The 14207-nt window shown below is 42.0% G+C and overlaps 1 protein-coding gene across 6 annotated transcripts in view; it reads left to right on the top strand.

Moving 5' to 3' along the window:
* tnrc6c2 (trinucleotide repeat containing adaptor 6C2) overlaps window positions 1-14207 on the top strand; it is an 88715-nt gene that overhangs the window by 45639 nt on the left and 28869 nt on the right. For 5 of the 6 annotated variants that reach the window (XM_084382894.1, XM_084382895.1, XM_084382893.1 and 2 more), the window contains exon 4: window positions 11055-11474. The exons of the other annotated variant lie outside the window; for it this stretch is intronic. In XM_084382894.1, coding sequence (XP_084239020.1) covers window positions 11055-11474 — 420 coding nt within the window. The remainder of the gene's footprint in view (window positions 1-11054; window positions 11475-14207) is intronic. 6 annotated transcript variants of the gene reach the window in all.

Below are 14207 nucleotides of genomic sequence, written 5' to 3'. Positions count from 1 at the left end.
GAACAGTGTCCTCACGTGCCCTGGTGTTCTCCTAAGATGCCCACATAGATTTTATCTTTGTATTGCTGAAAAATTTGTTTCAGTTTCCTTTGAAATGTCAACAAAATACCTGGCACTGCATCTGTTGCTCTCGGTTGTCTCACTGACAGACATGTGAATTGTTGAGTTTAGAGATTTATAAACATCTGTCTAATCATTTGAATTGACACCACATTTTAAGAATAAATTTAGACTTTAGAGTTAGGTTTGACATTGGTGTTTAGTGGCATGATTAAGGGAGTTAAAATCTACAGGAATGGATTCAAATAAATGAGTGTTTGTGTGAGCCAGTGAGCCAGGTCCTAAGCAGATTATGAGGCCATATCTCCTCCATCTTTGGCCCTTTAATCTTCCTGTTGTCCTGCATTATGTCTCTGCTGTTAGACCTGAATTTGTACGCATCTTGGCAAGGGCTCATTATCATGCATTGCATCCTGCTTCATTGTCTTTCACCCATCATCACTCTGAACCGATTCCTGGATTTTTAGTTGGAGATGATGTAATAAATGCAAAATGCTTGCAACACATTTTGTTATTTGAGTGATCCAAGCAAGGTGGCTTTGTCTGTTAGCGCCTGTCCTTCCCCCTTCTGAGCAGCAGCATGGCCATCTGGGTATGACTGTTAGGCTTCAACAAGGTCACCATAGCTTGCCCTGAACTATAACCTGTCTTTTTAATTACCCTCCCCATGCTTTACTGCCCTGACTGTGAGCTCAGCCTATTAACCAAGTTTCAAAGCTTCTGCACGAAGCTAGCTGCTTGTGATTTGAATAAGCATTTAATGCCACTGTTCTTGTGCTCGAGTTGAGAATAAATCAGTGCTTAATTATGATTCAATTAAAAAAATTGAAGAATATCTGTATTTATAGTAGTCTGACAAAGGATCCTTAGCACAAATATTGAGAGAGCTACAGACAATGTTAGGAGAGAAGTAGATTTAATGTGTGCAGCTTTCTTTTTTATTTATTTACACAGGCTTAGTATGACTGCTCCTTTCCAGGAATACCCTGCTTCACACTCACACAGTTCACGTGTCATACTTGTTGGATGCTGAACACTTTTACTTGAGCAATTACGTTTTAAATGCCTTGCTCAGCAGTATATTGCTGAGGGGTACCTTGTGTTTAAACATTCAGTTGTAACTACAGCGCTGCAACTGTGATTGCTCTTGTTTTAGCTCTGTACTGCAGCACATTGGATTTGAAGAGAGTTTAAAGTGCAGACCTTCAGCTGCTGTTGAGACTTTTGATATTGAGAGTAGATGAACAGTTTGGGGTTGTGGTAACAAAATAGTCCTCCAGTTTTAGTGGTATGATAGTCATTGGACAAGTTCCAATGGGTGGAAGACAGGTGGGTGACTTTGGTTATAATTTAGGTATAGAAAACCTCATTGGTTGTCTACTATATTTGTTTATGACCTATGTGCTTCTGCATTTTGAAATACAGGCAGTATATATCAAGCCCACATTCACATATTCATTGTTTCAATTAAAATCTAATGTGCCGGATTAGAGCCAAAACAAGGGAAAGAGTATCACATCCTAATACTTTCTAACTACAATGTATAATATGTGTATGTGGGCCGTACCAAATTTTGCTAGCTGGAAAGGCAAGGAAAGGAAAGGAAATGCTGAGAGTCTGAGGGGAAATTTTGAAACCTCTGTCTGTAAGAGAGGCCCATGGATGGGGGCGCAGCTATGAATGAGAAGGAGGGAGTAGGAAGGAAAGGAGAGGAAGTGCAACAGGGCGTTCTGTGGCCAGATAAAAGCAAAAATGAAGGAAGGAAAGGCAGAAAAGGAAGTAATGAAGCAGTGAGTACTTTAGACAAGTGCCAAAAATGACAGTCGGGAGTCAATGACAGCACTAATATAGAAGAGGACTAATGACATGGACATTTATTTTATGGTATGTTTAATGAGAGATGGAGAGGAAAGCGGCATAGAATGAGAAAGTGATTGTGTGTATGTACTGAGTATTCATGCAGACAGAAAGATGAAGAAAAGTAAGGGGAAAGAGGGCCCATTTGAGACTAATTGTTCAGCAAACCATCAGGACCTTTGTGAGTTTGCTCATAACCTCCCATATGCATTATCTCTTAAAAGGAGGGTGGCATCAACTGAAATGAGTTGAGTTTAAATGCGTGACACTAAATAATAGAGGTGTGTGTGTGTGTGTGTGTGTGTGTGTGTGTGTGTGTGTGTGCGTGCATGTGTGTGTGTGTATGCAGGTGGAGAGAAAATCAGTATGCGGTAGTGATTTGTGCCTTTCCATCCATATCGGCGAATTCTGCCTTCCTTATACACTCTCTGAAATTCATAGACACATGCACACCACCTCCCCCCATTCTCAGCGTCTTTTTCTGCTTTCCTCTCTGCAGGCCTCCTTGGTCTCAGGCATTTCAATTTGTTTGCGGTAATCGATCTCGGCCCGGCGCGCTCATATGTATGAAAATGAGATAAAGCTTCCACGCAGTGGAATTAACTTCTCTGCCCCCCATTAGGCATGGAGCTTCACCAAACGCATGGTTCCAGGAGCCAGTGTCCCACTGCCCCAACCCACCTCCCCCAGACCCACACACACAGGCTGGACCTGTGACGCAGAGCCCTCCCAACCCTCCCTCCTATTCCCCATTACCTGAGAGGGATGCTGATTATTCACCCCCAGTATACACGCACATCATCACAATCTCTGTCACCACTGCAATCACAATCATTTAGTTGGCCAACCTTAACATAACACGCACATGCCAAGACACACATGCGCACACACATGCACCCATAGAGGAGTGTGTGACAAGTGTATATATTTTTCTATAGTCTGAGTCACAGACTGAAGGTGTAAGCCTGCCATTGGGCAGCCATCGTTATGGGAAACAACAACCTACAGAGCAAGCAATCTACATGCTGAAGAGGCAACCCAACCCTAACCTGGACGCGAACAATATGAATGCAAACAAGCTAGCAGCTGTTAACTTTTCCTTTGCAATGTTTTTGCCATTTTAATGTAGGGGCTGGTCTCCCCACGTGCAAAACAAGCTCTTACTGACAGTAATTTGGAGGTGCACTGTTGCTGTATCCTGGGTTTAGCGCTGCCCAAGACAAATGTGATTGATTTAAAGACATAAAACAAGCAAGAGCACTAAAGAAAGTTCTGGCTATGTGAGACTAGTATCTGCCTAGCTGTAAAAGTATGTTTCTAGATGCCCACAGTCGCATTAAAACACATTCCTCCCTACAGCAACTCTGAATCTTTCAATCTATTCTCAAGCTGAAGCAAATGCTTACATTGTGGAACTGCAAAACAACAAATAGCAGTAATATACCAGCCATGGTGGCTCTTGGCATGCACATATCCATACAAATATTGTGGGAGTTATGAGAAAACACAGCCCAAGCAGGAAGTTACATGTGTGGCTACACAAAAGCACAGAAAGCCACAGTAATACCACAGCGTGCCTGTCGCATTCCCACACCCTGATAATCAGAAAATCTGCATTCTCCATCTTTGCTGCTCGCTTACTTCTCACTGGCGAAAGGTTAGAGAACAAACATAATGCCTGTCACTGCCTCGTCTCGCTCTCTCTCTTTCCTCCATACCCGCACCATTTCTTCCGCCTGTTTCATTACACCCTGGACGTGCTTGGCCTCCGCGACCACATCTGAGGAGAAACATATTTGCTCGGTGTCACCGCGGCGATAACAGCATTATATTTTTCAAAGTGGGCTAGAGACACACATAAACACGAGTGCGTCGTATAATTCTGCATTGGATTAATTTGCAATTTCACATGCTATTAATTGCGTCAAACACTTTCGAAAGGGAATTTTCATGAATTGCAATCTAATTAGAGGCTAATTTACTTTAGCGTGAGGCCTGCTTTTCTCTTCTGTTAACCACATTTATAAACACTCAATGAATTAATAGTAAATAGCTCGTGAATTACGTCCTGTGGATTTATGACTGCCGAGCATAATTGTTTTTCCTCTACCCCCTGTGTGCTCACCCCGCCTGCATGTCAAATGCTAGAGGAGAGTGAGGGATGGAGGGGGCAGAGAGAAAGGAAACAAGAGGGGCGCCGCACACAAACTCAAACAATGCTTTCCTCTCTGCATATTTGTGTTGTATGATCACTCACAAGCTGCTGACAAGAGAGTCCATTTGGTGCCTCGTGCCCCTCCCCTGTCATCTACTCCTCCGCCAACAGTGAGCTGCTTCATGTCAAATATCAGGCAGATTAATAGGATGTAGCTCAACTGATGTGAATGACAGTACAGCCTGGGCTGTAAGGTTCAAAGACTGCCTGTGTACCTGCATAAGGGGCTCCTCTTGCTCTTCCCTCAGGCCATTGTCAAACAGCACTTAGACCGTAGAAGATTAAACACCACATAATACTTCTACCAGTTGAATTTGACTTGATTAGATTGTTACTATTAATCGTATATAGTGTAAGGTTGAAATGCCTTAGAATAAAAATTATATCATAAAAGACCTACGTATGAGAAATTTTCATTGGGACCCAAATGAGCGGTTCTCCAATTTCCTACTATGATCCAGGTATGACCCTGGGGCTCTAGCCATGAGAGACCACATATCTCATTTGTGTGTAAGCATCTTTAAAAATGCCTCACATCATGCTATGTATCTATCAAATTCAAAAGATATGTCTCCTCAGGCAGTTGCTGCCCTCGGGCACTGACCTCAGATGGAGGTGTGGTATGATCCTGTTAAAGCTCTTTACCCAGAGCGTGAGTTAGCAACTATTAGGGCTAAAACAGCAAGAAAAGGGGTTTCTTGGGGCAACTAATCTTCTCAGGGCCAGAGAGGCACAGCTGAGAGAGAAAAGAGCCTGGCATAGGGAAGAGGGGCGGGGGCACTAATCAGAGAGAGAGGGTGGAAGAGGCGTGGCATGGGAAGAGGTCACAGGAGGCACAGGGGGGGTCACAAGAGGCAAAAGGAGGCGCGTTAGGCAACTGTCAGTCTCAGTAGCAAAGGCTCGATAAAGGAAGGGTGAGGGGTGAGAAACGTTGCCTTTATTTTGTGTGCAAGTGAGGGTGTTTTTCCCTACTAATACTGACAGATGGGATCTCGTAGAGACACACCCATGTAACGCTCCCTCGTGCATGAACACACACATACATTTGCCTTCTATGACTTAAAGGTCCTCTTGTAGTCTTATTTCTGTGTGGTCCTGTAGTTACTTTAGATATTTATGAGGGTTGCAATTTGCTTCAAATGTATTTACTTATTTACCTTGTTTGCGACTAATGTTACAGAAAAATACATGACAAAATGTTATACAATTTCAATACAACAGAGATTAGTGTTACTGTTTTCCATTAAAATGAATATTTATTTATTTAGAATTTCTACTCGCCTGGATTTACTGTGACTTTAAAGATAAAAGAGAATATAGTCACCAATTCTGTCAAAATATTGAGTCATGTAATGTAATGAGTAACTACTTCCATGGTACAGGGAGAAGCAGTCATACTGCTGTTGAAATGAGTAAGGAAGCCAAAATCTGCTTCAACTGAGTTTACGGAAGGAAATGAGAGGTGTGATATAAATGAGGTCATGAACTCAGTCTATGCTCATGTTGTTTTCAGTGTGTGCATTGCATGCACATGACAGACCTATCTATTTGTGCCACTCCTCCATATTGTTTTGATCCTATTTCTTGAACAAATTGAATGGTTTTGCTTCTTTCACCAAGGCACACCAGGGTTTTCCTCACCTTGTTTTCATAAGCTAAAATAGAAAATTGATGCATACAATAAAGCTGCTTGAAAGCAGCATGTATAAAATACTTGTACACATGGATGTAAACCCACTTTAAGACATGCTGCATTTCCCTTACCTTCCCTGAATCTTAGCTCTTACTGGATTAAGAAATGCACCATTGTGTAGGGCATAGAGGCCTGTGCATTGTGTCCATCCCTCCCCCTTCTATAAACAGGGCTGCATAATAAAGTGGCTCTGCAGACAATAGACAGAAGGGATGTGGGAACCTGCGCTGCCTGGCACTTGGCTCAGGGAACAAATCACAGTCATTCTTTACAATAACAGACACCAACCTTCTTGCCTATTATGCCGTGTTCATGGATTTTCTAATCTATATCTGATTTCTTCAAGCATTTCCCTCTGCCTTGAATACTTTCCCCCCTTCATCTATGCTCACTTGCTCTCTATTCTTAAACCGTTGCTCTTTCTCCCGCTCGCTCTCATTGTGTGTAATTAACCATTTAGTGTGAAGAAGGGCTGTAATTAAAAGTTTGGCGCAAGGTTGCAGAGAGCGCCTCAGCTGGAAGGTTTAATGGAATTTACAGTGCACTTGATACAAATGCTTATTTAATTGGCTTTCCTTTTCAGCATCAATTAGAGGCACTAAGGCCACCGCCACCACATAAAAGTCGAAATTTTGTTTTCACAACAATGTAAATATTTTTGTATTTACCTTGGCCAATTGGTCAATTTTTCCATGTTTTTGTCTCTTTGTATTAAGAGTAGGCAATATATTAGTATTATATCTTTCTCTTGATATGAAACTATTTATAGTCTTTGATTTTGGATATCATTAGTGTTGTTTCCTGGTTTTAAAGGCTGTGTTACCGTAAAGTGATGTAATTTTTTCAACTTGTCAGATTATTCTACTTGTGATAATACTTTCCTTTACCCACTCAAACATTTCATTTTGTTAATATTTTGTGTAAGTACCAGAAGTCATCTCTCCAGTATTGTCACAATGTGTTTTGTATTGTAAATTGGTTTCTTATTAAGATTATATTTTCTAAATTGCCAATATCTAATGTGGTTAAACGGATAGATTGTAGTCAGCAGTGGAGTATTCTGTGTCTTCACCATTTTTGTGGTAGGAGGGTGATTACTCATCATTTATATAAAGCTCCAGATGTCGGCAGTTTCTGACTTAGGGACATGTCAGATGGTAGATTTCTTGAAAAGCTTCCTGTAAGTAGATAATTATAAAAACATGTTTGATATTTGAGGGTGTCAATTAGTAGTTATGGACAGAAACTTCACCAACAGTAAGGGCTTAATAAGCAGAGAAACCCTGCGTAAGCCGTGAGTCATCCAGTTGAGTTCAAGTGCAACCTCACTAATTTACTGTGTGGATTTCATTGCCTTTCACTGGCAGGGAGTGTAACCAGCATAACCTTCACTTTCCTCATTTAATGTTTTATAGACACACTCTCATCTGAGGGATTTCCCCACTTTCTTCATTTTTTCCCTTTCATAGTCTTCTTTTTTAAAACCCACCCTCACCTCTTCAAATGCACTCACCCATTCATCATGGCTTAAAGAAAGATCCCTCCTCGTCAAAATAAAAGATTTGTCTCATTAAATGTATTTATGTTTGTTCAGGCCAGAGGGGAGCTGTGTCTCCAACACATACTATTCTTCTCTCCTCTTAAAAACACATTACACATTCAGACTGCTATTTTCGCAGTCCCATTTGTGTGTGTATGCACACATACACACCTTCCCTCTCAGGAGAACATTAATTCTCACTCATACACTTGTTAAATACAGATTACTCCATAGTTGGTTACACATTACCCAGCTGGATAGTGTTATAGCAGCACTTATTTTTTGCAAACATAGAATAATCTAACTGAACAGGTTTATGACTGTGGCTTTAAGTGAATCGTGTTTATTTTCGAGAAATGTGTCACCGCCTGTGCAGAAGAAATTAGATGTGGTCATCTGCAACATAAGGGAGTTGCAGCATGAATAAACCCTCACACACACAAACGTAGTCAGTATGAAGTAGGGTGTGTATTAGGCATGCTGGAGTGTCTGTCTTCTGGGCTCATCTGCTAACTCTATCAGACTGGTAGCAGAAATAAACAGTGAGTACCACCCATATGTGTCTTTTTTTACCAAAGGGTTCTGGGTGGGAACTAGGACATCCCCAAGAGCTCAGGAAGTTCCTTTCGTGAGTTTGTGTTTGTGTGATTTGGCAATTCAGACACATAACAGATTGAAAAGGAATTCCTTTTGTCTGAGACAGCAAGCTATTGTGTTACTACAATGTTTTACAGAAAGGAGATGTTTAAAGGTGGAGTCGATTTTAAGAGGCAGAAAGCCAGAATGTACATGTTTGAAGTAGGTTGCCTGCTAGAAGTTTTTTGTTTTTTTTTGTGGTTAATTTTCTGCTTATGTGCATAAACACAACAGAACAATTAGTAAATACAGTCAGCTTTCAGTTTTGTTTCTTGCTAGTCCAGACTTAGCTGCATTATCATGTAAATAAAAAGAAAAAAATAATTTAATTCCTGTCTAGGGATCCAGTTTGTGCCTTTAATCTGAATATATTCTTCACACAAATTTCCACAGACTTCTGTTGGTGCAGTGAGCAACATCTGACAATACTACCTAGAATGCAAGTCCATGAACCAAAACTCAAACTAAGTTTGAACTTTCCAAGCTCTTTGAGAGGTTACTGGGTTCCTTTTGTCACTGTCGTAACACCTAACATCAGGAGAAAAGAAACGAGAGATGGGGGACCAAAAAAAATGTGCACTAGGTAGAAAAATTGGTTGGAATTGGAAGAGATGAAAGAAAGTAAGCAGAGAGAGAGATTTGGAGTGGGGAGATGGAGGACTGGAAACAGGGAATTGGCAAGGTAAAGAGACAGAAACAAGACAGGGGAGAAAAGAGACAGAAACACAAGAGATGAGGGATCAAGATGGATAAAGGCCCAGAGGGAGAATAACGGAGAGCACCGAGCTGAGAGACAGGTAGACACAAAAAAGAAAGGGAGGGGGGGAGAGAGAGAGAGAGAGAGAGAGAGCAGTGAGGTTTTGGAGAGACCGGCTGATGGAAAGACAGAGGTGGTGGTGATGGGGGGGTTGAAAATGGAGTGGGGGAGGACAGAGAGGAAAGGAGGCAGGGCAGCGTGTATTCACGGTCCTGCTGTCTGATTGGCCGAGGCAGCATCAGGCGGGCTGAGCTGAATTTAATCAGAGATGTGCGTCACCAGCTGCAGTTCCAAGCCAACAGCCAGCTAGCCAGTCTCTCTCTCTCTCCCTCTCTGTCTCTCTGCATGTGTGTTTGACTAAAATTTCGGTGATGAAAGGGGGTTCAAACAACTGTGAAAGTGCCTTTTTGTGTGTGTGTGTGTTTTTTTTATAGAAACATGGAATGGCACACACATGTTGCCCCTGTGGAAGTGTGTGTGTGTGTGTGTGTGTGTGTGTGTGTGTGTCTCTGAAGGGCACTGAAGATAAGAGAGGAGAGTTTTGCGTTGAAATACTTATACATAATAGTTCTGTCTGTGTAGAAGTGTTTTGGATTTGTCTTTGTTAATGCAAAATCGAGTTTCCCTACATATCCCTGCTGGTTCTGTGTGTCAGCAGGTAGGCAGCCATCTGGATTAGTGTCGTGATCACTAAGAGGGCCTCTGTTTTTAGCCGTACTTTCAGACAAGCTCTTGGCAGGCACAGTGAATACCTCTGCGCTCTGAGTTTACTTTAACCTCCAGTGTACGGCTGTGTGTGAATGTCACGGTGTGGTTAATTGCCAGCATTGCAGCACAGAACTGCTGTACCAATAGTTAAGTCTCTCGTACTGGACAGAGCGGCGTTTTAATTAACAAACTATTTCTATGCCATCTAATTCCCACTGTTTCGTGGAGCTTGTCAGTCATTTGCTGTTGGCAGCCATTATGAAAGCAGCTATTTCTGTGCAGCAGGGAACTCTCAGCTAAAGTACAGCTATACCACATCTAGTTTGGCTTCCCTCTCCACCTGAACTCACACTCATAGGTGCATACACTCGCCCCAATCATCCTCTTCAGCTTCCTTAATAAGAATTATTCAGTACGTATAGGTCAGGCAGGTTTTTTCTTCAGTCTTGCAGCACCCTGGAGGGGAAACTTTAGCCAGGCCAATCTGTTTGGTTGCTAGCTATCCAGGTCCCGCTAATAATAACACCTTTCAAGCTAACGCTCAATTAGACGGCTGGCTGGTCACTGCAACCACAGGGAAAGGGTCAGGCCGAGGCCGAAGCAGCAGGGAAAGGTGTGTTTGTGTGTGTGGAGGGGGAGAGCAAGAGGAGAGGGTAATAAAGAGGAAAGGATGTGTCTCGGCGTGTGTGTTTGTGTGTGCGTCTGTGTTCAGTCAGCAGAAAAAATATGACCTTTTCATTGAGTGCGTGTAGGCCAGTAACATATGTTCGACAAAAGGCTGCATGAGGCAGTTAATTTTAAAGGGATAGTCCACACCAACATACAGTGCAGACAAACATATTTAACTATTAGCACATGCTGAGTACGCTTTATATGCACCAATCCATATTTTTCATTTCTGATCAGATTCCGATACCTAATACTGATACAACCATTTGGTAGTATTGTACCATGCACTGCAACTTCTACCTCTGAGATAGTTGGTTTTACACACATTACATGTTGCTCTGTTGTTTTTCTGTGTTGAGACTTGAATAGTTCATGACTGCAGATGGTCTCATCCTACGTTTGTGGTCCAGCGCAAGCTCTACCTACACATCTAACTCATAGAAATCTTGGAGACAAGAAAATATGGGGACTGCTGGACTTCATTGGGGAACTGTTTAATGACTAATTCATTAATTTGTCATCCAACAATTCAACAATGGGCAAAAAAGTATTGTAAAAAAGTATAGTACGTCTGTGCTATAGCCACATATGCAGTTAATATAGTAATACTATTAGATCAAAAAAAGCAATTTGGGTCACCAGGGAATTGATTAATCTAGACTAACAATTAAACCGCACTGTTGAGAGAATTACAAAATATTTTTTATTATAAAAAAAAATCTACTGTTCTGCTATTTTTCTACCTCCTGTTGTCAATGTCAGCACTACTCACCCAAACCTACTTTGTGTTATATGAAGGTCTAATAGTGAGTTAACACAGACATTAATACCTTACTACCTGCATGTGTCTTTCTGTGTGTGTGTGTGTGCGTGTGTGTGTGTGCGTTTGTATGCGTGCCTGTGTATTGTATCCATCCAGTGCCAGAACCTGCTCCCACTAAGCCCAGTCTCGGCCCACCACCCCACCACCTCCACCCCGCCAGCCCTACGCTGCCCCTCTCCTCCTCCTCCTCTTCTTCTGGCAATGGCAAGCGCGCCTCCTCCAGTAGCCAAGTCCCGACTCAGACTCCCTCTCAGCAGCAGTGCCAGTTGTCCTCTGCCAGTGCTCCTCGCTACCCGCCCAGAGAGGTGCCCCCGCGCTTCCGCCAGCAGGAGCACAAGCAGCTACTGAAGAGAGGCCAGCCACTGCCTGCAGGAGCCCTCAGCGCGCTCACCCTCTCCTCCTCCTCTTCCTCTTCCTCCACCTCTTCGCCCTCATCATCTTACTCTTCTTCTTCTACGACTACCAGCAGCACTACCCCAAACTCTGCCACGTCCTCCGCGGGCAAACGCCACCCAGGTTTGTGTCTATACTGTAAACAAAATATGGCCTCAAATAGGTATTTTGTTTTGACGCTTTTGTGGTGGCTGTGCGCAAATTTTCTCACCGCACGACTTCATTCCATTTGATTTTGTTTTTCATTTTTTTGGCTGTATTTTGGCTGCATGTCGAGTGACATTCCACTTTGTAAATCGTCCTTTAAAAAGTAATTTACTGCTTCAAACATTCTCACTTTAATTTACCCTCATTTTATGAGACAAATGTAACATGTTGACGTTTAAAAATAGCGTCTCTTAGGAGTCCAACATTTAGCTTCGTAACAGAGTTTGTATCAGTTTGCCTTGGCACAGACGCCGTGGCATGAAAAGCAGCAATGGCAGATTTACTGCATTGTAGGCTTAATAAAATGTGGTGATAATAATTGTAGTTTAACAGCTCACCTTCGCTTCCTGTCGCTATAAAGTAATGACGAGATACAGCCCCTTAATTGTATGGGTTGGCTGACCAAATTAAAACTAAATCAAAATTTAAGCCCCTGCTTTTCCCGTTTTCCTTCCTTTGGCCTTCTGAAAGAATTCTGAAGTAGGTCAGTGTTTTTTGCAGTCAGTGAGTCTGCATCCTTGTGATTATAACACTGCCAATAATAACGCTAAATTCTTTCAAAGCCTCTGAAAATCTTGTTTAGATGTTTTAGTCTAAGTTGGAAGAACATAATTCAGTTGTTTTTAAGCCTCTGCATGCTCTTTTTCTAGACTAGCAGGACCACACACACAAACACACACACTGTCAGACCTCTGTAGCCAGCGGTAGCTTTTTAATGAACTCACCGGTGGCCCCTAAGATCACTAATACTGAACTTGCCTTTAGGTGCTCATTGCGTGGCTTGTGTGTATTTGTATGCAAGTAATGTGTTGATAAAGGATGGCCATGAGTTATTTATATCATTATTACAGTTGTATTTCCCTCAGCCAATGGACTTTGTTTCTTTCTTACATGCACACAATAATTCTGTTTTTTGTGTTCGCCTCGACACATCCCTGCATTCCTCAAAAGGTTTCCCTGTTTTTACCTGTCTGTAAATCAGTCATAACCATGTCCCCACTTACCTGCCATCCTACAACAACACCGTAACTTTGAAGGCAAATAAGCAAGGATACCTCTGTAGCACACTGCACAATGTTTTCATGTTCAGGCTTTTGAACAGGAGTATGTGCTCACATCTTTGTTGAGTTTCTCCTCTCTCACGCTCATTTTTCCCCCCTTTTCGTTCCTTTTCATCAATGCTCCTTTGCTGCTCTGTGCCGCCTTTTCATTACTGACTCAACATTTGCTGGGAGAACATGGAGCGCTCAGTAAACAAATCTGCAGCAGCTGTGGCGTACAGCTAGCCAGTCAGCAATCTACAGCCTTCTGCATCACAGAGGCAACCGTTCCTTGTATGCTCTGTCTAGTCGCCCAGTCACAGTATCAAACACAAGCTTAAAGCATGTGTAGCCTGTTGGTAATTTTTGCAAGTTGTGCCTCATTTACTAGTGCATATACTTGCACAGTTTTATGGGGCTTTTTAAAATGTGTTTCTGTGCAGTTAAAATTTAATGAAAAATGTTAATTACTCTCTGGTTCTCTTTTAGCATTTCACAAGCCATATTTAAATATCAATAATTGAGACCCATTTGCTTTATCCTAGAATGTTATTTTATTTTATTGATTATTAGTTCAGAAGCTGAAACTTCCAATTTCTGTTATGATACTTCCTATTTGTGCTCAGCTGTTTAGTGCAGGGTTTCCTCTGCTGTGTGCCAGGATCTAAATTTGGCTGCGGGCTTAGCTCACTCAAGAGAAGCAATACCTCTAAGCCTTTTAGATTTAAAAGAATATATTTCTCCTTTTGGCTACAGACCAGTTAAGCTCTGAGTGTTTGAACCTGTAATGTCCTTATTATTGTCCTAGTCCAGCAGTTGTTGTCCTGTTTGGCCCTGGTCTTCCCAGGGGCCTCTCAGTACAACACAGCCGTCTGAGTAGCCACCGGCTCGGTTTCTATCCTCATCCTCTCTCGTTCTTGTCCCGAGGGCTTCCTCCTCACAACCTGTTCTTTCCTGTCTGCTCAGCTAATAGCCTCAAGCTAGTGGTCCTGTTGTCACAATGATTCTGGCATTCATAATTTCAAGAGTGGACATTGTAGTTAAACTTACTACCCTGCACTTGAAGATATAAGCCCAAGCCTCTGCTTTATTTACATAAAATACCACTTTATCAAATGACTTATTTTCAAATTTACCCACACATAATCATAATATAACCACAGCAGGTCCTGATGGTGTATGCTGGTTTATGCATTACTTCTATTTTTGTCAGACTACTCATTTGCAAGTCTGTGTTTTGAACTTACTCAACCATGTAAACAAAGTACATGGAAATAAGTTACTCGTCCAGCGAAGAGATATGTGCATCATTATCATAGGTTAGAGAATGCTTTAAGGCTTTTTACTAAACCTGTACAACTAAAAAACAAACAAAAACACAGCACCATCCTATGTATAATGTGATGCACACTGCCTGCAAGTACAGAAGTTTTCTTCCTCAGTGTGACTGTAAGCGAGGGATGAACTCTGTTCTGAGGACACATTTCTGACCTCTTTGCTGAGGTTAGTGTGGCCCAAAGGGATGTGATGTTGTCACGGTTCCTTCACTCGGATACTCAAACACTTTCTTTTTTTTCACTTGTGCACATGCAAACAGCAACACATGCAG

Source organism: Pagrus pagrus (assembly GCF_965226575.1).
Source record: "Pagrus pagrus genome assembly, chromosome: 2".
Classification (NCBI taxonomy): domain Eukaryota; kingdom Metazoa; phylum Chordata; class Actinopteri; order Spariformes; family Sparidae; genus Pagrus; species Pagrus pagrus.
This window is presented reverse-complemented; position numbering and strand designations above follow the sequence as displayed.